At 40.0% G+C, this 27,063-nt stretch overlaps 4 protein-coding genes across 7 annotated transcripts; 2 read left to right on the forward strand and 2 right to left on the reverse strand.

Annotated features, from left to right (window-relative positions):
- Positions 1-99: 99 nt before the first annotated feature.
- On the reverse strand, positions 100-11,331 carry pigx (phosphatidylinositol glycan anchor biosynthesis, class X). 3 transcript variants are annotated; one of them, XM_046300901.1, is made up of 6 exons: positions 11,191-11,331; positions 9,999-10,080; positions 2,487-2,622; positions 2,121-2,325; positions 1,855-1,955; positions 100-366 (listed from the first exon to the last, which is right to left on the reverse strand). In XM_046300901.1, the coding sequence occupies exons 2-6, from the start codon at positions 10,055-10,057 to the stop codon at positions 229-231; spliced, it is 639 nt and encodes a 212-aa protein (XP_046156857.1). In that variant the 5' UTR covers positions 10,058-10,080; positions 11,191-11,331; the 3' UTR covers positions 100-228. The 3 variants fall into 3 exon arrangements, with proteins under 3 accessions (XP_046156857.1, XP_046156856.1, XP_046156855.1); XM_046300900.1 differs by lacking the exon at positions 11,191-11,331 and adding an exon at positions 10,825-10,920; XM_046300899.1 differs by lacking the exon at positions 11,191-11,331 and adding an exon at positions 10,560-10,716.
- On the forward strand, positions 10,768-12,416 carry cep19 (centrosomal protein 19). The gene is made up of 2 exons (XM_046300902.1): positions 10,768-11,217; positions 11,767-12,416. Exons 1-2 carry the CDS (start codon positions 11,082-11,084, stop codon positions 12,141-12,143), a joined length of 513 nt encoding a protein of 170 aa, XP_046156858.1. The 5' UTR covers positions 10,768-11,081; the 3' UTR covers positions 12,144-12,416.
- ing5a (inhibitor of growth family, member 5a) lies at positions 12,357-19,789 on the reverse strand. Of its 2 annotated transcripts, none has more exons than XM_046300898.1 (8): positions 19,658-19,789; positions 15,539-15,610; positions 15,210-15,376; positions 14,938-15,049; positions 14,743-14,842; positions 14,517-14,652; positions 14,317-14,378; positions 12,357-14,237 (listed from the first exon to the last, which is right to left on the reverse strand). In XM_046300898.1, exons 2-8 carry the CDS (start codon positions 15,564-15,566, stop codon positions 14,198-14,200), a joined length of 645 nt encoding a protein of 214 aa, XP_046156854.1. In that variant the 5' UTR covers positions 15,567-15,610; positions 19,658-19,789; the 3' UTR covers positions 12,357-14,197. The 2 variants fall into 2 exon arrangements, with proteins under 2 accessions (XP_046156854.1, XP_046156853.1); XM_046300897.1 differs by lacking the exon at positions 19,658-19,789 and adding an exon at positions 18,672-18,822.
- Positions 19,790-20,071: 282 nt separating this feature from the next.
- LOC123996491 (pleckstrin homology domain-containing family B member 2-like) lies at positions 20,072-25,773 on the forward strand. The gene is given in 8 exon segments (XM_046299857.1): positions 20,072-20,320; positions 21,350-21,398; positions 21,663-21,771; positions 21,773-21,813; positions 21,929-22,031; positions 22,140-22,179; positions 24,061-24,175; positions 24,348-25,773. Coding segments are annotated over 7 exon segments (588 nt in total). The 5' UTR covers positions 20,072-20,320; positions 21,350-21,361; the 3' UTR covers positions 24,491-25,773.
- The last annotated feature ends 1,290 nt before the right edge of the window (positions 25,774-27,063 follow it).

Below are 27,063 nucleotides of genomic sequence, written 5' to 3' on the forward strand. Positions count from 1 at the left end.
TTCAACTCTACATGTCTATAGGCCTATACCCTATAGCAGAGTCAATGTATGGTACATTACTTTCAAGGATCCAATCAACGGTTCTTTGACACAAAAACATATGGAAGCAGTGTGACAATTATTTAATGTTTTAAAAAGTCATTGGGAAAAAACTAAATAGTCTAGTTGCAAATTAATCCCTGGGGATTTCTTACTGTACAGTACATTATTAAATCAGTATAACATTGTCTAAAAAACACCATGCATCCAGATACTTCTTGAAAGGATGACACAGCACAGCAGCGTGACAAGCAGAGTTCCAGCACATACAGGCTCCACCAGAGACCCATCACCAAGTGGTATCTCCAAACTCACAGGATCCTGCTCCTAAAAATAAATAAACATTTGGATAAGGTGATTCAAGTCATTTTCATATTCACAGTTGGTACGTTTTGAAACATTGTTATTGAAAATAAACAAGTTAGTTACTAAGTATGATAGTAATGACACATTCAATACTACATTGAATGTACACATCCGGCAGTGATTGGGAGTCCCATAGGGTGGCACACAATTGGCCCAGCGTCGTCCGGGTTTGGCCGGGGTAGGCCGTCATTGTAAATAAGAATTTGTTCTTAACTGACTTACCTAGTAAAAAAAATGTGGACTCCAAACATAATTTACTGTTACCAAATCACACACACAAATGTATGAGGACAGCCCTTAAAATGAGTGGATTCGGCCATTTGCCGTTGCTGAATGGTGTATAAAATCGTGCACACAGCCATGGAATCTCCATAGGAAACATTGGCAGTAGTGGCCTTACTGAGGGAGCTCAGTAATTTTCAGCGTGGCACCGTCATAGGATGCCAATTTTTCAACAAGTCAGTTCGTCAAATTTCTGCCCTGCCAGAGCTGCCCCGGTGAACTGTAAGTGCTGTTATTGTTATGTGGCAACGTCTAGGAGCAACAACTGTTCAGCCACGAAGTGGTAGGCCACACAAGCTCACAGAACGGACCAACGTTCTGTGAGCCGTACAGATAGTGTGTCCTCGGTTGCAACAATTATTACCGAGTAACAATGCCTCTGGAAGCAATGTCAGCATAATAATGAAAAGGGTTTCCATGGCCGCACACAAGCCTAATGTCACCATGTGCAATGGATTGGCTGGATTGGTGTAAAGCTCGCCGCCATTGGACTCTGGGGATGTGGAAACGCATTCTCTGGAGTTATGAATCCCGCTTGACCAGCTGGCTGTCTGGACAAACTAATTGAGGTTTGGCGGATTACAGGAGAATGCTACCTACACGAATCCATAATGCCAACTGTAAAGTTTGGTGGAGCAGGAATAATGGTCTGGAGCGTTTTTCATGGTTTGGTCTAGGCCCCTTAGTTCCAGTGAAGGCAAATATTACCGCTACAGCATACAATGTCATTCAAGACGATTCTGTGCTTCCGACTTTGTGGCAACAGTTTGGGGAAGGCCCTTTCCGGTTTCAGTATGACAATGCCCCCATGCACAAAGCGAGGTCCATCCAGAAATGGTTTGTCGAGATCAGTGTGGAAGAACTTGACTGGCCTGCACAGAGCCCTGACCTCAAACCCCATCGAACACCTTTGGGATGAATTGGAACACAGGTGATTAGGCCTGGCTCGCAGTCGAACATCAGTGCAAAACCCTATAATGCTCTTGTGGCTGAATGGAAGCAAGTCCCCGCATCAATGTTCCAATATCTAGTGGAAAGCCTTCCCAGAAGAGTGGAGGCTGTTACAGCAGCAACTGGGGGGACCAACCCCATATTAATGCCCATGATTTTGGAATGGATGTTTGGTCATGTAGTGTATGCGACAATGTCATTGGCTGATAGATTTACCTGTAGATGTTGGATCTCAAGCCATTGGCATATGCTTAAGTTGTGGACAGTGCAGGGTGCGTCCACAATTTTGTAAGGAGGGAAGGAAATGAGCTGTGTACCTTAAAACAAAATAAAAACTAGTTATAATGGTAAAAACAAGCATATTTGCCATTAAATAAGTTGGTCCACTTCCAATAACCAAACGTTAATGTTATTTACAGACACAGCATGAAGGAAATTGGGAAGTATGGTTATGCGTAAAAGGTATAAACACGATAACTCACATGTTTCTGTCCTGAGTATTAGCTTTGGAAGTTTAATTTCAACAAGTTCAAATCTCTTCCCTGCAAGAGAGGGCTTGTGATAACGGCCATGGATAGGGAGTGTTGCTTTGAGAATTCCTTGGTCCAGAGCAGGATACACGAGAACAAGGAATTCCTCAGATGTGTGTGCTGGAGCCTCCAAGTCAACCGCTGAACCCAAAAGCACCTAACAGGAAAAGATCATCAAATGTGTTACTTAGCATAGCATGTATTAGGTTTGGCCTAACATAGATCTCAGAATTGGCAGATGGAGTTGGGTATAATAATTTGATCCTATACTTTTCTGTACTGTGGTTGTATAATGCTACAGTCATTGTCATTTTTTACCTGTAAACCAGTGTCCTCTTTCAGAGATGCAAGTTGGTATTGATCAATGTAGATCCCACTGGGTAGTCTGTGAACCAGCAGAGCCTCGAGGCCATCTGGAAAACCAGGACCGAAGTCAACTGTGGTGACCAGGTCTCTAAAAACACAGAGGGACCATACTTCCTAACATTAGAAACAGTTAAAAAGTAAACAGCTTCTCAAGTCTCAAATGTGCATCACCCAATTAAAATTATCAATTTACTTGCACGTGATAGGACCAGTGTTAGTGTTGCGTGAATTCAAATCTGGTATCAGGATAAATATAACAATGAGTCTAACACCAGGTACAATGTTGTTGGTCCTATCAGAAACTGGCATACGTTAGCCCTATGCTAACCTCACCAGATAACTGCTTATTCTGCATCAGCCTATCAAATATCTTACACTTTATATCCACCAACCAATGGCATTTCTTAAAATAGGTCAACCTTGGTAACCAGTGAGATATTTTAAACCTACAAATTCTGATTTACTTTTGTTCCATTGGTCTGTGTCAAAATGTTGTGTGACAATATTGCATTGATGCATCCTTAAATAGACTACAAGCTACTAGTACTAACAGACAACATTTTTGAATACATTACAAAATCCCAGGCTTCAGCCTATCTATTTCACACGTGTGCTTTCACAGCAATACAGATTTAGGAAGAATCGGAAACCCAGCTGCGAGCTGCCCAGTGATGCAAGCCTAGCAGACGGGCTACATGCCTTTCATGCTCACGTTTAGGCAAGCAACACTGAACCATGCATGAGAGCACCGGCTGTTCCGGATGACTGATCAATCTCTCCGTAGCCGATGAGAGTAAGACCTTTCAACAGGTCAACATTCAAAAGGCTGAGGTGCCAGATGGATTACCAGGACGTGTACTCAAAGTATGCGCGGACAAACTGGCAAGTGTCTTCATTGATGTTTTCAATCTCTCCCTGACCGAGTCTAACACCTACATGTTTCAAATAGACCACCATAGTCCATGTCCAAGAACACCAAGGTAACCTGCCTAAATGACTACTGCCCCGTAACACTCACATCTATAGCCATGAAGTGCTTTGAAAGGCTGGTAATGGCTCACAGCACCATCATCCCGGAAACCCTACAACAATTTGCATACTGCCCCAACAGATACACAGATGATGCAATCTTAATCGCATTCCACACTGCCCTTTCCTACCTGGACAAAAGGAACACCTATGTGAGAATGCTGTTAATTGACTACATCTCAGCATTTAACACCATAGTGCCCACAAAGTTCATCACTAAGCTAAGGACCCTGGGACTAAACACCTCACTCTGCACCTGGATCCCTGACGGGCTGCCCCCAGGTGGTAAAGGTAGGTGACAACATCTGCCACACTGATCCTCAACACAGGGGTGCATGCTTAGTCCCCTCCTGTACTCCCTGTTCACCCGCAACTGCGTGGCCTAGCACGACTCCAACACCATTACTACATTTGCAGACTACACAACGATGGTAGGCCTGATCACCGACAGCGATGAGACAGCCTACAGGGAGGTGGTCAGAGACCTGGCAGTGTGTGTCAGGACAACAACCTCTCCCTCAACATGAGCAAGACAAAGGAGCTGATCATGGACTACAGGAAAAGGAGGGCCGAGCACACCCCTAATCGCATTGAGGGGGCTGTAGTAAGCGGGTTGAGAGCTTCAAGTTCCTTGGTGTCCACAGCACCAACAAATCGAACATAGTCCAAACACACCAAGACAGTCGTGAAGAGGGCACGACAACACCTTTTCCCCCCTCAGGAGACTGAAAAGATTTGGCATGGATCCCCAGATCCTCAAAAAGTTCTACAGCTGCACCAGAGATCATCTTGACCGGTTGCATCACCGCCTGGTATGGCAACTGCTTGGCATCCAACCATTATGTGCTACAGAGGGTAGTGCGTACGGCCCAGTACATCACTGGGGCCAAGCTTTCTGCCATCCAGGATCTCTATACTATGCGGTGTCAGAGGAAGGCCCAAAGAAATTCTCAAAGACACCAGCCACCAAAAACAGACTTCTCTCTGCTACCACACGGCAGGCGTTACCAGAGCTCCAAGTCCAGGTCCAAAAGGCTCCTTGACAACTTCTACCACCAAGCCATAAGACTACTAAACAATTACTTCAACTAACCTGTACCCCCGCACATTGACCCCTACCAACATGTACATCTTACCTCCATTACCTCGACTAACATGTACCCCCGCACATTGACTCGGTACCGGTACCCCCTGTATATAGCCTCGTTATTGTGTTACTCATTTTACTTTAGTTTATTTTGTCAATATTTTCTTGACTCTCATTTTTACCAACAATGCAGTTACTGTTGTAATCGGCGCATGTGACAAATAACATTTGATTATACATGTAAGTTTATATTTGTACACTCATGGTCTTGTCAAATACCAGTCATTTACCCTTACTGCTATGACAAAAGTCTTGTTCACACTGCAGACCTTAAATGCTCAAATACTGTGTACGTTTTGGATTACTGACTGTCCAAACAGCAAGTTGCAAGTGACCAAATCAGATTGGTTGTCATTTGCAGACATGACTACGCTAGCAGTCATAGTAATGATGGGTGTGTGAGCAGTGGTGGAGGCTGATTGGTGGTGGTGCTTGTGCCTCCTATCACTTAGCTTGCTAGTTGCTACATAACTTCTAAGGTGATCATGCCTGCCATGGATGTTTCCCAGTTGCTTTGAGTGTTCAAAATCAGTGTATGAACACTTAAAGCCTCAAAGGATAAGATCCAACTTATGAAACACGTCCTTTTCAGCTAACCACAGCTGTTAAACTTTCGAGTACGTTCACCATTTTCTTTGTAAACAACTAACAAGCTAGTTAGCTACCACATGTTTTTGTCAAAATAACAGTATGCCAAATAAATCTGATTTGACTGTTCAAGACATGTCGCATGGCCAGGAATCAATGGTGGTTTGAAATATCTGATTCCATGTGCTTTTTGGCTGTTCTGAATGCGGAAAAAAAATCTAAATGTAGGATCACATAGGATTCAAATCCAAAATAGGATGAGTCAAACTGCCAGTGTGAATAAGGCTTAAATTAGTGGTGTGATCCACTAAGACGGTAAGCCCAGAGACAGCAAGGTACGACAGCCTTGAGTTTGAATCCCCCTCGGGGTCAGGTTTTTATTTGAGAGAAAGAAAATACAAGTTGTCAGACACCGTTTCAACTGCGTGATTGTTGTCCTCACCTGACTGCAGTTTGGCTTCGCAACAGACTTCAGTGGGCAAACGCTCACCGTCGATGGCCACTGGCACGCTGGAAAAGTCTGCTCTTCACAGATGAATTAATGGAGTGGGACACCATTGCACAGGCCAATCAACAGCCTGCTCAGCTATATGCTAAGGAGGGGTCGCCCTGTATGAGGCAAATGGTTGTCATTTTAGATATTAACTGGTTTTCTGATCCACGCCCCTACTTTTTTAGGTATCTGTGACCAACAGATGCATATCACCATTCCCAGTCATGTGAAATCCATAGATTAGGGCCTAATGAATTGATTTCAATTGACTGATTTCGTTATATGAACTGTAACTCAGTAAAAATCTTTGAAATTGTTGCATATTGCATTTATATTTTTGTTCAGTGTAGTTGGCACAGGACAGAGATGAGCACAGTGAAAAAAAGATCCAAAGGAATTAACCCTTTGAAAAATGGAAATCATTTGCACAATGAGGCAAGCAATGACTTCCTGATGGGTTGACCCCAAGTCGGGAAGGTAGGCAGCAACACCTCCGCTACCCTGATCCTCAACACGGGGACCCCCACTGGGGGTGCGTGCTCAGCCCCCTCCTGTACTCCATGTTCACCCATGACTGTGTGGCCACGCGCATCGCCAACTCAATCATAAAGTTTGGTCCCTTCACACAGACAGCGTGGTGAAGGCACAACAGTGCCTCTTCAACCTCAGGAGGCTAAAGAAATGTGAGTCTTAGGGGCCAAGCCACAAACTTCTACAGATGCACCATTGAAAGCATCTTGTCGGGCTTTGCACCATTCACAACCACAGGGCTCTCCAGAGGGTGGTGCGGTCAGCCCAACGCATCACTAGGGGCACACTGCCAGCCCTTCAGGACATCTACACGCCACGGTGTCACAGGAAGGCCAAGAATATCATCAAGGACCTCAACCACAGCCTGTTCAGCCCACTACCATCTAGAAGGGGCATCAAAGCTGGGACTGAGAGACAGCTTCTAAATGTTTTCACAGATTGTGTGTATTTTATTGCTAGGTATTACTGCACTGTTGGAGCTAGAAACACAAGCATTTTGCTGCACCTGCGATATCTGCAAATCTGTGTACGTAACCAATAAACTTTGATTTGGCGTGCTCTAAAAGATGTGCAGGCTAAACAACATTTGCTGTTGAATTGCTACATTTTGTATATTATTTACAGTTGTAAACACACCCTGAAAGCACTGAATGGTCTTGTATAATCACCTTATTAAAAATGCCCACAACAGTACAAATACACTTATTCAAGCTAACATAGCTTACCCACGATTGATGTTGCACTATGAGTTAAAGTCAACAAGTCATAATTTTAGTCAAAGTATGATATATATGAATTGATGTAACAAATTCAAACTGCCCACTTTGTGCAAATCTGTGCAAATGTGATGTATTTTCCTATTTAGTTTCATGGCTAGGTTTTATTTGAATGTTAACACCCATCAGCATGACATTGATAACATTTTAGTCATTTAGCAGACGCTCTTATCCAGAGCGACTCACATGAACAATTAGGGTTAAGTGCCTTGCTCAAGGGATTCAAACCAGCAACATTTATGTTACTAACCCAATGCTTAACCCCTAGGCTACCTGCCACCCCTTTATTAATCAAAAACAGCTGCAAAGTAATTTCTCTAGGCAACAGAGATGAGCCAAAAGCCTTGTGTCCACTTGGCCACCTGAGCAATGGAGCAAATTAAAATAGAATAACATTAGTTTGCACCCCTTAACTATTTCCATTGCAGATTTGAGGCCGCAATTATGGAAGATGACAAATCCAGAACCAGCTGGCTAATTTTTTGAATACATCGTTGTAAAATAAAGAGCAACAGATAACATTAGTTAGCTAGATAAGGATATCATGCTAGCTAGCTACACTGACAGCTGTCAGTGACCCATTTGTTGATGTTGATCAACTCCAGATGGAATTCGTGAATATGTATGTGGTCTTCATCATTCTTCAGGAGGTGGAACCTAAACATGCATTTCCTCTCTAGAACAGGAAATTAACTATCAAACTATCAAAATAGTTGCAGCATCTTCCTCTGGGGATGGGTCCTTTAATTAGGCATAGAGCGTGCAATAGAATGCATTGATTGGCAGGTGTACTGTAGAATGAAACTTTCCTTTAGTGTGGAACACGCCTGCGTGGGTTCAAGTCTGTGGGTTCGAGTCCGGACTCACGATAAACTTCTTTAAAATAATCAAACACTTTTACTGGAATCTGTAGGATGATAATGCTCTTATGGAAAGTGTTTGTTCAAGTCCATCTACGTTACTTGATCCAGATGAGTGATTATTTCCCGGTGAGGTCAGCCAAAGATTATGGATATACTGGCACGATACGGGTCTTTCCGCCCTAAAAATGGGAGTCGTTGTCAACAAAGCGGTACGGTAGGCTGTACATCTACTAGAGGTCGACCGATTAATCGGAATGGCCGTTTAATTAGGGCCAATTTCAAATTTTCATAACAATCGGAAATTGGTATTTTTGGGCGCCGATTTAAAAAACAATATATATAAAAAACATTTATTTAACTAGGCAAATTAGTTAACACATTCTTACTTTCAATGACGGCCTAGGAACGGTGGGATAACTGCCTTGTTCAGGGGAAGAATGACAGATTTTCACCTTGTCAGTTCGGGGGATCCAATCTTGCAACCTTACAGTTAACCAGTCCAACGCAATAATGACCTGCTTCTCTCTAGTTGCACTCCACAAGGAGTCTGCCTGTTACACGAATTCAGTAAGCCAAGGTAAGTTGCTAGCTATCATTAAACTTATCTAATAACAATCAATCATAATCACTAGTTCACTACACATGGCTGATGATATTACTAGATATTATCTAGCGTGTCCTGCGTTGCATATAATCTGACTGAGCATACAAGTATCTGACTGAGCGGTGGTAGGCAGAAGCAGGCGCATAAACATTCATTCAAACAGCACCTTTGTGCGTTTTGCCAGCAGCTCTTCGTTGTGCATCAAGCTTTGCGCTGTTTATGACTTCAAGCCTATCAACTCCCGAGATGAGGCTGGTGTAACCGAAGTGAAATGGCTAGCTAGTTAGCACACGCTAACTAGAGGGATGGAAGCTATACTGTTACACTGGCAATACTAAAGTGCCTATAAGAACATCCAATAGTCAAAGGTTAATGCAATACTAATGGTAGAGGGAAATAGTCATAACTACAACCTAAAACTTCTTAACTGGGAATATTGAAGACTCATGTTAAAAGGAACCACCAGCTTCCATATGTTCTCAGCAAATGAAATGCTAGCCTTCTTACATAGCACATATTGCAGTTTTACTTTCTTCTCCAACACTTTGTTTTTGCATTATTTACTTGAGGCTAAATTTATTTTTATTGATGTATTAAGTTAAAATAAGTGTTCATTCGGTATTGTTCTAATTGTCATTATTACAAATTAAGTTAATTTTTTATAAATCAGCCGATTGATCGGTATCGGCTTTTTTGGTCCTCCAATAATCGGTATCGGCATTGAAAAACCATAATCGGTCGACCTCTAATATCTACCGCCTATCCTGTCTTTGGTGGATACATTGATTATTGTATTCTTTTTTGAATATTCAATGAGGGTTGTTGATGTCAACCGCCTGTCTTCGATGGAGATGCTATGCTACTAGCCTTGTGCCATGAATTTGCATCGAGGCAACGGCAATATAAAGTGTTTTTTTCTCAAAGTTGTCGGGATGTCACGTGTCCTACTTATCGGTACACTCGTAACAACTTAATAAGCATTAGGAAACTTCCTTTTTTAATTCAACACTCATTGACCTCCATACAAAAATTCCCCGCTTGGTGGGCGAAACACAGAAATTATACAAGACTAGTGAAGACCCAGTGCACTACCTCGGAGGAAAAAAAATCAAATATATTTAAATTAATATTATATTTCAAATTAAATTTCAGCACCCTCAGCACCTCTACTTCCCATGGCTATGGTTTGCATAGGTCTAACGTGTGACAGACTCCAATGGAACCAGTTACAATGTTGACCATTTTAATTGTCTGATGCACATTGAGACTGAGAAACTGTTTAAATGTAACCCTTTCTAATGTTCACAAGTATGGCCCCAGAGTAACCAAAGATTAGGAGTCAAAATCAACATCTTTCAATTGCATTTATTAGCTATGCTCTTGGTAACCTTGCAGATGTTTATTCGCCAGATGGTCATCTTACAATTAGTTACCTGTGAAAACCATTTTTGCTGACATCCATCGTTACTGATACAGTCTCCAGCCATGTCATGGACAAACCACAGCTGTTCTCGTCTGCAAAAAAAAGGTCAGAGGCTTTGTACATCACATGAAAAACTAGCAGCCATCTAAAAGCATAGGGTCAGTGACTGTCTGTGGACATTGTTGGTTGACAATTTGTCAATCCAGTGTGGCTCTGCTGTTGGCACTGAACTTCATACATTGAAGATTAGCTACTGTGCATAGCTACCTGTGAAAAAGATTGGCTGAACGAATGGCATGACAAATTTGGTGTAACGTTAACTAGCTGGGAAACTATTTTCAGGTCACTTCGATACCTTTACTTGTTTGTAGCAGGATAGGATACTGAGGTCAATGTTAGCGAAATGCTATCCTAGCTAAATTACCTGCTTCGCAAAAGCACTTTGTATCGAAGTGGCGCTAGCTAACTTTACTTTAAATACCTAACGTTACTAGCCACCACCCTTCAACCGCCCTCAATTAACATTGTCGGATTTATTCAAAATGACTTTCTTTGATGTGTTATAATTTACCTGCTTGCGTTGATCCAAAAAGAACCAAGTAAACAGCACATGTGCTGAAAAATACAAACATGAATATATTGTCTTCTGAAAACCCTGGGCGATGCTAGAAATGTCAGCCAGCCACGTCATGTGTTTACGGAAACAAACTGAAATGAAGGACCCATTCCAATATACAGTTCATTATGACAGACAAATATATTATTCTCATATTCAAATTAATTGCGATAACTACATAGAAAATCTTAAAACAGTGAAGACTTTTTTTTTTACCTACTGTGAACAAAAGTAGAAGCCATCTTCACCCCATAAGCGCACAGGCAATTGGAGCGTAGCCCAAGATTTGGACGAGGTTTGAGAAACTAGCTGGGTCGATTCGTTTGATTTTTTTGCGTGCCTGCCTTTCAGTATTTTGTTTATTTTCAAAACTCAAGATAGTATGCATGTCAAACATGTTTGCGAGCTAATTACCTTGCGAGGTACTTTGATAAATCTACATAAAACGTTCGTATAAGTAAAATAAAATACTCAACAATGCCTTTTGTGGCTAAACGATGCGGTGTTCAATTCAGCCCGCCATCAATCGTTTTAATTTATGAAAGTAATGTTGACGATACCAACAAGATCCGCAAAAGAATCATACCTGTGAGGAACTTCTCGAACTGTTCAGGTAGGAAAACTACATAGTACAATGCTGATCACAGAAAGGATGAGCATCCCATAGTCCAGCATTTTCCAAACTCGGACCTGGGGACCCCAAGGGGTGTTTGGTTTTTGCCCTTGCACTACACAGCCGATTCAAATAATAAAAAAGCTTAATGATTAACGTTAGTTGATTATTTGAATCAGTTATGTAGTACTAGGGCAATAACCAGGACCGCGTTTGGGAAACGCTACCTTGGTCACACTTGTTATGGAGAGCTTTCAGATGGCATAGTGATCTCCCGAATTATTTTAGTGTCAGATCAATACATATGGCAACACATTGCTATACTTATTAACTTGTCCAATGCAACAACTGAAATTCTAGATGGACAACCCACAAGGCAAATAGATCATAGAAAATACTTTCCCAACTAGTATTTGAGAGCTGCAGAGTACAGGTTTCATTGAAAGCCCAGTACTCTTGAGGATTTATGGTTGGTGACCACCACTAAAAGGTGTTTTACCCAAATAGATACTTAAAACATGAGGTAATCTAATTCTATTTCACCCACAGACTGCTGCATGGCTGCGGAGAGAATGAAGCACCATATTCGGCATAGGGCATACCTGGAGAGTGTTTCATTGGGGCAACTGGAGAGGCTTCATATAGTGCTGCGGGATCACATGCAGGGCCACAGCCTGGAGCACACTCTAGCCTCCCTCCGCCTGCACCCTGAGGAGGACCTCAACAAGCTGGATGATGAGGACCTCAACAAGCTGGATGATGAGGAGCTTGCGCGCAAGAAGGTCCAAATGGACAAACTCTTTGAGCGTAACCGAAGGCGGAAAGATGACCCTGACTTTGTCTATGACCTGGAGGTGGAATTTAAAGGGGAGGTTGCTCGGGAACCATGCAGCTGGGATGAAGAGGAGTCTGATGATGGGTTTTAAAAGAACACAGATCAGACTGGGAGTGTTTCAGATTGTCAACAAAGCACCCTACCTGATCTTTAGTGACTGAATAATACTCATTCCTTTGCACAGGGCAGTTGTTATTCTGGCCCTTTGCTCAATTAAGCCATCAACAACAACCATATCCAACTGGACATGGATAAAAATACACATTTAAACTAATATCCTTACAGATGCTATTGAAATATTGAGTAGTTGTACATGTTTATTGATATGAAACTTACATTTACAAAATAAACACTGTCTCCTTGACCCTCTGTTTCAACAGCATTATACTTGTACAAGATTGATATATTCACAGTTAACTAAAGACAAGTTTATGCTAAACCCCTAAGAATCCCGAACAATTATCTAAAGTAACAATCTTTGGAAATTAATATTCTTGTCACATGTCGTTGTCAACATTGTAGCCTATATCAAGTACAATAGTATTGTGTAAGGTTTGAATAAAAAGTAGCACATACAACTATCAAATATCATCTGAATCTCTACATTTAAAATTTTAGGTCAACAAAATATTCAAAAGCAATAGCAGTGGTTTTTTACAGTGGATAATAGCTCAGAATCATTTATGTTCAATTTCTTCAAATAACCAGGTTTCTATCCAACCATTTCATGGAGATTAATCACCTGACGCATTTTTAAAAAAAAAAAAACTCACGACAGGCCTCATGGAAACAGTACATTTTCCAATGTCGCCAAAACAAAATACGCAATACAAAGTGGGATATTGCCACAATTGCGGTGATAGCGTTTTTACACGCAAATATTGCCATATAAAAACCGCAGTAAGCTTGAAGTCATGCAATGAATGATATGTTTCGTTGTTCTACTAACACAAAGTGAAAAAGCATGCAGAGCTTATCGGCAGTTAAGTTAAAGTTAGTCATAATTTATTTCACAAACTTCATAACTTATGGTGGTTAAGTAGTCGGCAGGTAGCCTAGCAGTTAAGAGCATTGGGCCAGTAACCACAAAAAAATCCCAGAATCCAAAAAAGGTTAAAAAAAATATGTTGATGTGCCCTTGAGCAAGGCACTTATCTTGTGACTTACAGGAGCCATTTGGGTTAAGAGCATATGGTGATGAGCTTCATGCAAATTTCCACTAAATATCAAAGGCTATAATTTGAAAGATGCTTGGCTGTTTATTATCAACTAAAAGTGATCTGGCTTTTCTATATCTCATCATATAACCTACCCTGTCCGAACTGTCTATAGACCATTATCACAACAGTTTTTGTGATAACCATCGGAAGTTTGATGGAAAATGCCGTTCGTATGCAGATTTTAGAATATATGCATGAATATATGCATGAAAATCTGTCGCAAATTGGATGGAAACCTAGCTACTGCTGGTCTTTCTTTCATACTTTATAGCAGTTTGAATAAGATATCTTTGGAACACCATTCCCCAGAATTTTTTATTTTGTATCTAGGCATTGTTAATAATTAGTGGTGAGCAGTTGATTTTAATTCAAAGTCCTTTAATGCTCGCTGGTTATGAAGGCAAAGAAACCCCAGTGGCTTCCTAAATGTCTGACCATTATCACCATCCTACATTCAAGAGCGGGCAACTGCTTTTGACAGTCGATATAAAAATATAGTACACCTTTTACCAGATAGCTTATTAGTCCAAAAATGGACGGAGTGAACATTTTTGTTTGCTTGGTTTAAGATTTTTTGGCAGGATTCAAGATTGTTGTATAGATATTTTCTGCATGTGTGTGCTTGAACCCAAGAGGTAGCTAGGTAACTAAAATGCAGGCACAAATGAGATCGTAACACTTGAGTGAGGACTGAATTTTAAAAAATAACTAAACCATGGAGAAAATGTATTATCAACAGCAGTTAAATGTGTTTGTCAAATACTAAAACCTTTATAAATTTCAAGTACTTTGAATAAAAGCTTTGTATTTAGACCATCATATTTATGCACAGCCATAATAGAAAGGGAAATATTTTTGTAAATATATTACACTATTTTACTACAGACAAAAAAACACACATTTATAGAAAAGTACTTAAGAAATATCATTTTTTCTTCTTATCTTGGGTGCATCGTGGACAAAACCTGAAAGAGAATAGACTAAATACAAGATGTACAAAAACGTAATGCGTGTAATCACCAACTATGTAAAAGATTCACCTACCATTTTCCCTTTGGCTTCGTAGCAAGATCAACACAAGCAAAGTGAAACCACTCAATTGGGCACTGTTTGAATAAGTGAAAACATTGGTAAGAAGACATTCAGATTACAATAATCTTTCATTTAACTTCTTGGATCTACATAAAAATGCCACTAATTTCAAAGCATTCTTTGGAATAAAAGGACAACCAATAAAAACTTACATCAGGGTTATCACATCCAATCATCTCTCCATATGACACTTGATGGCACAAGCAGTATGTTGGCTCATTTGGATCAACTGGCATGTCCAAAACATCTGACGGTTGCATTGGCAGGAGAGCGTCACTCAATTCTGGGCTACAGATATTAATGGGTAAAATGACATCGAGTTAGAGTAAAAACCAGGCAGACATAGATAGAAAAGATTGTATAAACAAAATACTATACCTGTTTTTAAGCTTTTTCTTCCTGGGAGAATCCTCATCCGATGATTTCCTGCCTCTCCCCTTGGGCACACGCTTCTCCCTCAGTCCCCGACCTTCACCCTCTGAAGCAGATATTCACAGATGTAACTAACTTCCATGTGCACATGTCGTAAATGTGCTGTAAATGTGCTTTCCCACAGACAGTCTCCCTGCTTACTCTTTAACCCTCTTCCTTCTGGACTGTCATAGCCGCTAACTTCCAGCTTCTCCTTCAGCTCATTCTCAAATCGGGCCAGGTCTGCATCCAGCCTGCGGATATGCTTGTCCACCTATGACATGCAAACAATTAGATTGGTCAATAGATAATGCAAAACCAATAGTGACAGTATGACACTAGTTTGTACTCAAATGACAGGTTTGGCGCACTATACAACCAACAGTGAAAGTATTGAGATCTTTATGTACTCATGACAGTGTTGGAGCACTGACCATTTCATATGTCTGCATGGCAAGCTGCACTTTGTCATCGCTGAACTCTTTGCACTTGCAGTAAGCACTCTGGATCTTCTGCAGGTGCACAACCCTCTGTTCCGTAGCCAAGTTCCTTACACTTGAGATGTACTCCTCTGCCAGCTTGTCGATCTCTCCTTTTTTCTCTACACATTTGCAGGACAATTTAAATACTGGAAAATGAATTATGCTGAACAATATAATAGTGATGGGCATGAAACAATGTAGTAAATCAGGTGATCAAAACTAATACAATTTGTAATGTATTTTTTGTGTAGCTTAACTGATGTCAACCTCATGTTTTGTACCTTCAGTTCTATTGTCCAGGTCCCGCATCAGTGAAAAGTTCCTCTGTAGTTCACAGGGCAGATTCTCAATACCTAGAGGAATACATCATGATTGTTAAACGCAGTCATCAGTAACTACAATATTTCATCCTCAGAACAAGATAGGACTCTATGGTAACACACAGCTGACAGCTCATGGTTCATGTTCACTTTTCTACAATGAATACACTGCAGTCTGATGCCGATACTAGATAACAGGTGGCCACATCCAAAATGGATAATGTTAGCCAGGTAGCTGGATCACAACAGCTGTACTAGCAAAATAACTTCAACCTAAATGTTTTCCCCCATGGAAAACAAGGTTGTCACTAGTAACCACAGACGCAAAAAAAAAAAATATATATATATATATAAAAAATGGCTACATCGTAACAATGAATGAAAACATTAGTCTTTATTTAAGGTTAGGATTAGGCATGTTAAAAGTGTGGTTAAGGTTCATTTTAAAATCAGAAGAGGCAGGGTTTAGCCATAATTATTATGACTGTAGTAACTCGTCACTCTTGTTTTCCGGTAGAGGATAGCTTCATATTATCTTCCACTCCCTTAAGAAATTTGGCTTCGGGGATTTTTTCTGTAAGGCTATTAAGACTATATACGAATGGTAACAGCTCTATCAAACTGAAACATGACACCTCACCTAGATTTGATTTAGAGAGCGAAATAAGGTGAGGTTGTCCTATCTCACTGTATCTATTTTTATTAATCACCCAACTTCTTACAAATTCTTTAAATAATAGTCCTGTACAAGGCATTTGCATAGCTGGTAAACAAATGATTATAAGCCAGCTGGCTGACGATACTACAATTTTTCCTGAAAGACGCTAGTTAGATTCCCATATCGATAAATGTGATAGAATCCTTTTCCAAAGCATCTGGTCTATATCTTAACATTAATACATGTGAACTCATGGCTGTCAAAGATTGTGTGACACCCTCATATTATGGTATTCCAGTGAAAGAAGAATTTACATATTTAGGCATAACTAAGGATCAGAACTTACTAAATTGTAACCCTCAAATTATTATTATTATTTTTATTTTTAACTAGAAGCTAAATCAATGGCTACATAGGGACTTATCATTAAAAGGAAGAGTCCTAATAACCAAGGCTGAAGGTCTAGGTTAACATATGCCGCTCTATCTTTATATCTTTACGGGAAAATAAGCAAAGAGATAGAAAGTTGAAAAGCATTTGGTCTGTGGAGAAACCGTACCCATTCCATCGTATCAGTTTTTTCCTAATGTAACACTTGTGTATGGTGGGCTGAATTTTAAAGAATACTTTTAAGATCAATTGGATAAAACAATTCCTAAGAAGACCCACTTCTATGTGGAACTTCACTCCTCATCATGTCTTCTCTACTTTTGGTGGCCTTAATGTTGGTTTGCAATAATAATATTGACAAAGTTCCAGTGAAACTCTGCTTTTCAACAGGTTCTCGTCATAGTACTTAATTTATCAGCATAATTTCTCTCCACAGATATATGGAATAGTCGGGACATACGGTATAAAAATACTTCTTTGTTATAAGAATATTGGTTCCGAAATATCCTATTGGTGAGTCAACTTGTTAATGAAGAGGGTCTTTTACTTAATTCTAAGGAATTTGTATCACTTTACAAGATCCCTGTAACACCGAAAGATTTTGCAATTGTTTTAGAAGCCATTCCCTCAGGTGTTGCTTTATTATTCTGGAACGTGTCAAGACCCTCAGAACATACCTACAATTAACCCGATTGACTCATTAGTAGGAAAGATTTGTTTTTCTTTTAGTCCATTCAACAACAATAGAGCTATACGAGCCTTGTGGCAACAGGATGTTGTATCTATACATTATTGGATTGGTTTTACTGATAATGTCTGTTAGGAAAAAGTTTAGATGTTGCCACACATGTAAAAAGTTTTCATAAAAATGATTGCCGACCACTATATTAAGATGTTTTTAAAAATCCTAACTTTTTGTAATGACCACTCAGAAACAGTGCTGCATCATGTTTGACATTGTATTCATGTAAATGGATCTGTGGCAAGACATCAGTCGATTTATATTTGAACACATTTATGAAGATGTTACACTATTATAGAGAGAGATGCTGCTTTGATTCTTTACTTATGATAGAAATAAGATGAAACAATTAAATTAATTTCATTATTCTTTCGACCAAATGTTATATTTCAAATGTACAAAAAAAAAAAATACCTTGAAAAAAGAAATGTAACTATATTTTAAGCCTGTCAACAAAAAATGTTAGAATTATTCATGTATATTCCCCTTAAGGTCCTTGTGTAATGTGATATTGTACCCCCTAGCCCAAATGTCCATTAATATTATACACACACACACACACACACACACACACACACACACACACACACACACACACACACGTGTTTTCCATGTACTTTTTGTATTGATTTGTTATTTAAACATTTTCATAAATACGATTATTTTGGCGGATGTGGAACTGGAATTTGGTTATACTTTGTGCTCGTGACGCACTTTGAAATCAAACAGTCCGCCCTGTGTACACCTGACTCGCCGTAGAAAACGAGGTTGCGTTCCCCGCCAACTTGCTAAAGTTACATTGAGGAAAGTGCTCCCTGTTCAGGGAAGTTGTCAATCATTATTCGGAACGTGGCTATAACAAACGAACTAGTACTAATCAACCGCATTTTGTTACTGGCATGCACCACAGATTAATGTACAGGTTGCAGTTTAGGTTAGTAACTAGCCAGAACATAATCTGTTACTGGTTTACTGCTACAAAATAAGCCAAGACAGCGGAAAAATATACCCTCAGTGCGCTAGCTAACATTAGATAGAGGATAGAGATAGATGAAATGCTATGAATTGAATTTAACGTACAGTTTCAATAACATAGTTACTAGAAAACAAACAACAATAACAGTAAATTAACGAACTAGTTAGTAATGCCGAGAATTTGTAATCTCGCTAACGACACAACATGTTTCTTGCTTGCTAGCTCGCCAAGCTAACGTTAGTTTAGAAGTTCGAGACTGAAAAACAAACACGGTTGGAAATGTAGCCAATTAACACAACTGTTCACATTAAGTTAGCTAGATACTCACTGTCGAGGTAATGTTCCAGGTATATTGCCGTCGCCATCTTTTCAATTGTATTTTACCGGACAAGCTAGTAAACTTTTTTTGCCAACTAGCTTAGCCGAACGCTTGATACGTTTCTAATTCATGACGTCCTCAATTTTCATTGGCTTAAAATACAGGTTTGAATATGTTATTCTGATTGGATAACTTTAAGGTGTGGCTCCTTCATATTTTTATGCGCTTCAAACAGTAAAGATCATACCCACATTATTATTGTAACTATATAATATCACCATTTGTCTTAATAAAAGTAATTTTGCTTTTCACAAGCTCAGAACGCCGTGAGGAGTACATTTTGTAAATATTTATTTTTTATCGACTTTAAAAAAAATGTATACATGTCTGGTTTGATCACAAATATGGTGGTTGTCAAAGTTACACGAGATGATAAATCAGTTTGTTTGTCTTGTGCTAGCTAATGTGTTTGCGTTTAAATAATGCAGCTAGGGTTGCCATGTCCGCGGTTTTCCCGAAACTGGGCTACTTTGAAAACATTGTTGCACTGCGCCCGCCATGGCATTTCTCTTAAAAAATATACAACTATTTCACTGTGACATGCTGTTGCCGAGTGAGTAGTGGGGTGAGCGTTAAGAACACTGCAGGAGGCAATTTAGTCCAGCATTGCCTGAGTCAGGTGAATGAGGGAGACAGATCATCAGCACGTCGTGACAGCTCTTTACCACAGATAGAAAGAACAATGAGACAGATATTTCACCGAATGTATAAATGTGAAGCATCCGCTTGGCGTTTCCACTGGCACACTGACCGGGAGCAAATTAATCATAGTGTGCACGAGCTAGCGAGATTCTATTGGCGCGGTCTAGCATTATTTGCATATTTTTGTTAAAGAACGCCTCTACTCTGCGTGTGCAATAACTCAATTTGCGCTTGCGCTCATTCTACACAACACAATATTTTTTAACTTTCGAAAACTGGTATAGTCTACAAACCTTACAGTCCACTCTGTTCATAACATATTTTAGTTTTGGGAACAGAAATCAAATATTGAATCGATGAGAACATTTGCACAATGTCGGCCAAAACCCATCTCGTTCCATCTTCTCCCACTGCTACGCAAGGAAGTCACGTTTTTAAAAACTACATTTCCCATCATTCTAATTAAGGACCGGTCCATTTATTGATTATGCAACCACCATATAAAAACCACAGAAGAAGAATGATATTGATTATGACATTCAAAACGAGGCAGTTAGCTAAGTTTGTCGTCTCAGGGCTTTGAAAACAGCGTTCCACAATTAGTATTTTAGATACAACTATCAACGTTTCTATTTAAGCGTTGATCGTCATGGTAATGGCTCTATAGTATTGGAGAAAAGTTTTTAAAAATGACCCTCCGTTACATCGTGACGTGTCATGCCGTAACGTACAGCACGCATAAAGCAACTATTCCTGTTTTACAATCGCTCTCCACCAGGTGTAGCATTTCTCTCATCGTTTAAAAACAAGAAATGGACAGTAAAGGGGGATACCTAGTTATTTTTTTGCGCCATCACTGTAAGCGACCGTCACTCTCAAAGTCGCTGTTTACTTCTAAGATCACTTTAGCACCGCCCTAAAAGCCCGATTCAAATTCGACACAAACCTTCAAATAGGTATGTAATGACACATTATATAAACTCTTTATATTGTTTTATTTACATTTTAGAGGCGATAAGGTGATAAGTTGGACAGATCGAGTGAAAAAAAAGGCGTTTTCCCACACATCTCCTCTCCTCACAACCACGCATTAGTTTCGCTCCCCCACCCGCCATTTTTAAAAAAGACCCGAAGGAGCTCATTGCCTTCTTCAATCATGCAGAAACGGGCAGCGTGGAGGTCTCGGCATAAATTCTGTTGGAAAGGGGAGAAATTGTGCTTTACTTCGGTATTGACATTACAGTTGATCTGGAAGTATTACATTTTTGGGGCGCTAAAATAAGGTCAATTGTACGGACCAAGGCGATGTACAAAAGTGAGTGAGTTTACGTTAGTCATATTATAATCTCCAGAAATATTGTCAGCACAAACTTCAAAGTAACGTAATAGTTTTAATGACCAAAGGGTCAAATGCCAACGTAAATAGGTCCGCTAGCTAGGCAACGTTACAGACAGTACAAATTTAGCTAGTTAGCATACCCGACAATGTCAACAATGAGTTTAGATAAATATAGTAAACTTCCTCTCTGGTGTAGGTGGTGTGTGTTGTGATTAAGCAATAAGGCACATGGGGATATGGTATATACTCCGCGTTGCGTCGTGCATAAGAACAGCTCTTAGCTGTGGTATATTGGCGATATACCACAAATCCCCGAGGTGCCTTATTGCTATTATAAACTGGTTACCAACATAATTAGAGCAGTACAAACACATGTTTTGTCATACCTGTGGTATACGGTTTGATATACCACGGTTGTCAGCCAATCAGTATTCAAGGCTCGACCCACCCAGTTTATAATCGTAGATATAGAACTGATATAAACTACAATTCCCATCATTCTAATTAAGGACCAGTCGATTTATTGATTAAAACAGCTACAGTAGCTAACTAGATAGGGATCAGTGATGGTTTAGGAAGGCCAATTTAGTTAAATGGATTTCGCTATATGCAGTAAGCATTTTTTTTCTATGTATTCTATTTTCAGTGTGACCTAAGGATGTCGATTGTGAAAAGTGGCTTCCTTCATCGGCAGAGTAAGTGGAGCTGTACAGCACACAAATGTCAGAAACCTGTTAGCCATGCATCGTGCTTGTCATGTTTCCAACTACCAATGTAACAGGTACAAGGTGTGGTCAAGAATAAGTTTGATTTCTATAGTTGAACGTTTCTTCCTGGTACTTCACTGAATTTCCTCATGGAGTTTTTCCATATCACGATGACCTCATTGCTCTTTGACTTTGGGGCTTAAGACCTGTGTTTGCACTAAGTGCTACAATATTTTAATACAATTGATGCAGGCACTATTCTGCGGCGGTGGAAGAGAAACTGGTTTGACCTGTGGTCTGATGGGTGGCTGGTATTCTTTGATGACCAGCACCGGTGAGATATGGAGGATGGGATCCACATGAGTGGACAGCATTAACATTCGCAGTGCAACTGCATGTCAAGGTATTTGACTACATCTGTTATACTTTTCTATCCTATCCTCTCAACTAGACCTAGGATAGTTTATTTGCACCAACCCATCAATCACCTGTTCCATTCACATTTTCATTGTCAATAGATCTGAACCCACCAGAGGGTAGGAGTCAAAATGCCCTGCTCCAGATAGTCTGCAGAGACGGACGGGTCATCAGCATTTGTGGAGACAGTGCAGATGATGTTTTGTAAGACAGTTCTCCCATTGTAATCAATATTACTGTGGTTAGTTGTGTCTATATTGGATAGCCTGCTGATAAGTCATGTCAATTCTTGTTTTCCTATTGTTGTTTCAGTGTATGGACCATGGCTCTCCAGGATGCCAGAGTCAGCTCTGTGAGTTTCTACTGATCTGCCAAGACCCTCAGCCTTCATATCCCAGTCTTCTTATTGACCGTGTTAGATTAGTTAATAGATTAGTATATTTTTTAAATTCACATTCAAAACATTCCAAAGAGATTATCTATATTTTAGGTGGTCGCTCATCCTCAGATTGACTTTGCGCTGAAGATTGTTGCTTCTGCCTCTCCTCTGTATTCTGAATAAGTACATGTGAGCCTGCTGCCTATCCTTTACATTTGTGAATATACTTTGAGCAGTCAGTGTGGCACAGTGTCTTATGCTATTTCACTTGGAATTCTGTCTTGACATTTACACTGAACAAAAATATGAACGCAACATGCAACAATTTCAGATTTTACTGAGTTACAGTTCATATAAGGAAATCTGTCAATTGAAATACATTCATTAGGCCCTAATCTATAGATTTCACATGACTGGGAATACAGATATGCATCTGTTGGTCACAGATACCTTTTAAAAATGTAGGGGTGTGGATCAGAAAACCAGTCAGTATCTCGTGGGATCACCATTTGCCTCATTCAGCGTGACACATCTCCTTAGCTTAAAGTTGATCAGGCTGTTGATTGGCCTGTGGAATGTTGTCCTACTCCTCTTAATGGCTGTGCAAAGTTCCTGGATATTGGCGGGAACTGAAACACGCTGTCGTACATGTCGATCCAGAGCATCCTAAACATGCTCAATGGATGACATGTCTGGTGAATGTATATAGGCCATGGAAGAACTAGGGCATTTTCAGCTTCCAGAAATTGTATACAGATCCTTGCGACATGGGGCCATGCATTATGCTGAAACATGAGGTGATGACGGCAGATGAAAGGCACGACAATGGGCCTCAGGATCTCTTCACGGTATCTCTGTGCATTGAAATGGCCATCGTTGAAATTAAATGGTGGTGTTTATCCGTAGCTTATGCCTGCCCAAACCATAAACCCACCGCCACCATGGGGCTCTCTGTTCACATCAGCAAACCGCTCGCCCACATGACGCCATAGATGCTATCTGCCATCTGCCCGGTACAGTTGAAACCGGGGTAAATCCATGAAGAGCACACTTCTCCAGCGTGCCAGTGGCCATTGACGGTGAGAATTTTCCCACTGAAATCGGTTACGACGCCAAACTGCAGTCAGGTAAAGACCCTGGTGAGGACGACAATCACGCAGATGAGCTTTCCTGAGATGGTTTCTGCTAGTTTGTGCAGGAATTCTTCGGTTGTGCAAACCCACAGTTTCATCAACTGTCTGGGGGACTGGTCTCCGATGATCCCGCAGGTGAAGAAGCCGGATGTGGAGGTCCTGGGGTTGTGTGGTTACACATGGTCTGGGGTTGTTGGACGTTTTGCCAAATGCTAGAAAAATTAACATTAAATACTCTGGTGGACATTCCTGCAGTCAGCATGCCAATTGCATGCTCCCTCAACTTCAGACATCTGTTGCATTGTGTTGTGTGACTCGACTGCACATTTTAGAGTGGCCTTTTGTCCCCAGCACAAGGTGCACCTGTGTAATGACCATGCTGTTTAATCAGCCTCTTAATATGCTACACCTGTCAGGTTATCTTGGCAAAGGACAAATGCTCACTAATGGGGATGTAAACACATTTCTGCTCAATTTCGAAAATTTCTGGGTTCTTTTATTTCTGCTCATGAAACAGGACAAACACTTGTTGTGTTTAAAATAAATTGTTCAGTGTACTTACATTGATTTAGTGAAACCATTGTAAAGCCTTAGTTTATAATACATCTATATAACATGGTGTTTGTTATATATTGTGCTTTAGGATACATGCTCTCTAGTTATGGTGGTGGTGGTGGTGGTACTCTCCCATAATGACAGGTCATTTCTGCCTTTCCAATAGGTTTATGTCCCGGACACTTATGGGGGCTATGCCCCAGCTCCTCCTCATGGCACACAGATCATTTATTCAGCAGATGGGAAGCCTAACGCGGTTGTATACCCCTATCAGTACCAAGGTACTCACTGGGTGAATGCCCACTTTTAGGTCTGCAAGGTTACATTGATAATTACATTGATTTAAATGCTTCTTCATTCTTTTAATGGATGTTATCTTTCAATGACTATTTTAGCAATATAGAAGTTTTCACCATTCTAACTGCAGTTCATATTTCCCACCATGGTTTGTAGGAGCATATCCTATGAGGGATCCACAAGGAATGGACCAGGTTATTGTTCACGAGCGTCAACGTGATGATGGAGGAGACGTGGCTCTCAGTATGCTCGCTGGAGCTGTGACTGGATTGGCTATTGGGTCTCTGTTTGTCTTCTAGTGTCTTCATTGGAACAGTTTACAACGATACCTATCCCTAACTGACACGCACCATTCCCACATTTTTGCAGCACTGCAGCTGCATTTCTGTAGCCATGTGACTGAGATGGAGGAGTTACATGTATGTGATGGTTGGGCTATGTTCACCTATGAGGTTTGATTGTGATGTGCCAGTAAATTACTCCTTTTGTGCCCTTACCAAAGCGTTTGATGTATATTAACGCTGTAGCGCTTTCTATTAGGTACAGTAGCTATTTTGCAGCTTGCCTTTTGTTTGAAGAAACACAAATTATGTGATATTTTATGCACATCTGAAGAGAAGGTTTTGATATATTTAAACTTATTTTTATCCTTTTCAGGTCTCGCAAATGTAAATTATTCTAACTGATGCCTTATATAGTAGAGTGGTCATTAAGAGTGGGACTAGAGTTTTATTGGAACATGCCTGAGCTTGTAAAATCCTGATTCTTCACTTTACACATCTGTCTTAAATCCAATGTTCTTTTGAGGCTTTCCACTCATTTTTCATCTACTTTGCATTTGAGATTTCACTTGCCTTTATTTGGTTATTGTCATTCCTTGAACATGGAAGGATATTTTGGAAGTGAACCTAGGATTTATGCTCTAGGATTATTGCTTGGTTTTCCTATTATTTCATTGTCAGCTGTTGAACCATGTCTTTTGTTTTATCTCACCTCATGTGAGAGGTGAGGAGGAGATGCATGTGTAAACTAGAGTATGCACAAACATCCAGGCTAATCTTACATTTAAAGCTGCTACAACAGAACTGAATGATACTCCTTGACATTTCAATTGTTTTGACTTTACGCCACTCCTAAAATCATTTTTAAATATGTGTCTTTTTTATGTTAATGATATTTATTGAGTCATTACATTATGTGCACTTTGTTTAACTGGATATGTTAATTAGGTAACATGTGTGTGGCCTCTATTTGTCGCTGAACACATCAGCCACTGGTTTTTCACCTTTTATATTCAATTTCAAAGTCTTATTTAACTCTTACACCACTTTGTACAGACATTTGGAATACTAGATTGTGTTTCCTTTTAGACATGAACATTGTATACAATAATTGATAACAGATTATATTTATTTGATATCAAATGAAGTAGAGCTTTATGGGGCAAACTGCTTTCATGTAATCACAAAACCATTATACCTTACATTTCAAATGGAAAACATTTTGTTATGCAGACTTAATGCAGTGTTTATTGCTCTTTAGCGGTTGTGTGACATTTTAACAATTTACTTATTAAATTATTTTAATCCACATGAATTCACTATGGAAACTATTTGTGAATCCTAGCAACGTCTGAGTTTCACCTTGGCTCAAGGGGAGCCGCTTGATGTCGCATGGTGTTTGAAAAAGGAATCACTTTTAACCATGATATGCTCTTAACATAGTCCAGAGCAAATTAATAACAGTGCCAGTTAGTATAAAATGTAGACTACTTCATACACACATTCCATAGATTATTTACACATTTTGGCATGACAGGGCCTTGTATGTTGGGTCTCTGGGCAAACCGCTTGTCTCAACACCGTTCCCTGGTATTTCGCACCACTGTTAATATCAGAATATTACTCTCTTATGCATTGTGGTCACATCCCAGTGTTTTGTGAATGACACGCTATATCAGGGGTGTCAAATCAGGGTGGGACACATTGTCTCCAATTCGCACCACTGTTAATATCAGAATATTACTCTCTTATGCATTGTGGTCACATCCCAGTGTTTTGTGAATGACACGCTATATCAGGGGTGTCAAATCAGGGTGGGACACATTGTCTCCAATGCCGTCCGGAGGTACGCATTGAAAAGTGATGTATTTCCTTGCCATCAACATTTGCAAATAAATGGTCATCTTGACATAATTTTCACATTTTCAATGCTCTCTGTCTCGCTTTCATTTTGGTGATTAGAAGGCCAGCATCCCGGAGTTGCCTCTTCACTGTTGACGTTGGTGTTTTGCGGGTACTATTTAATGAAGCTGCCAGTTGAAGACTTGTGAGGCATCTGTTTCTCAAACTTGACACTAATGTACTTGTCCTCTTGCTCAGTTGTGCGTCGGGGCCTCCCACTCCTCTTTCTATTCTGATTAGAGCCAGTTTGCACTGTTCTGTGAAGGGAGTAGTATACAGAGTTGTACGAGATCTTCAGTTTCTTGGCAATTTCTTGCATGGAATAGCCTTAATTTCTCAGAACATGAATAGACTGACGAGTTTCAGAAGAAATGTATTTGTTTCTGGCCATTATGAGCCTGTAATTGAACCCACAAATGCTGATGCTTCAGATACTCAACTAGTCTAAAGGCCAGTTTTATTGCTTCTTTAATCAGACAAGTTTTCAGCTGTGCTAACATAATTGCAAAAGGGTTTTCTAATGATCAATTAGCCTTTTAAAATGATAAACTTGGAATAGCTAACACAACGTGCCATTGGAACACAGGAGTGATGGTTGCTGACAATGGGCCTCTGTACACCGATGTAGGTTTTCCATTTTAAAAATCTGCCGTTTCCAGCTACAATAGTCATTTACAACATTAACAATG

Source organism: Oncorhynchus gorbuscha, linkage group LG15 (genome assembly GCF_021184085.1).
Source record: "Oncorhynchus gorbuscha isolate QuinsamMale2020 ecotype Even-year linkage group LG15, OgorEven_v1.0, whole genome shotgun sequence".
Classification (NCBI taxonomy): domain Eukaryota; kingdom Metazoa; phylum Chordata; class Actinopteri; order Salmoniformes; family Salmonidae; genus Oncorhynchus; species Oncorhynchus gorbuscha.

Bases quoted from the DNA above. Each gene is read 5' to 3' on its own strand.
- cep19 (XM_046300902.1), top strand. From the start codon at position 11,082: ATGCCTTTTGTGGCTAAACGATGCGGTGTTCAATTCAGCCCGCCATCA. The intron at 11,218-11,766 runs GTAGGAAAACTA...TTTCACCCACAG, and splicing joins GAACTTCTCGAACTGTTCAG to ACTGCTGCATGGCTGCGGAG.
- pigx (XM_046300899.1), bottom strand. From the start codon at position 10,620: ATGTTTGTATTTTTCAGCACATGTGCTGTTTACTTGGTTCTTTTTGGA. The intron at 10,081-10,559 runs GTAAATTATAAC...TTTTTTTTGCAG, and splicing joins TTTTGGATCAACGCAAGCAG to ACGAGAACAGCTGTGGTTTG. The intron at 367-1,854 runs GTAAATCTATCA...ATTTATTTTTAG, and splicing joins TTGAGATCCAACATCTACAG to GAGCAGGATCCTGTGAGTTT.
- ing5a (XM_046300897.1), bottom strand. From the start codon at position 18,708: ATGGCGACGGCAATATACCTGGAACATTACCTCGACA. The intron at 15,611-18,671 runs GTGAGTATCTAG...GTATTCCTCTAG, and splicing joins CCTGGAACATTACCTCGACA to GTATTGAGAATCTGCCCTGT. The intron at 14,843-14,937 runs GTAAGCAGGGAG...TATCTGCTTCAG, and splicing joins AGAAGGAAGAGGGTTAAAGA to AGGGTGAAGGTCGGGGACTG.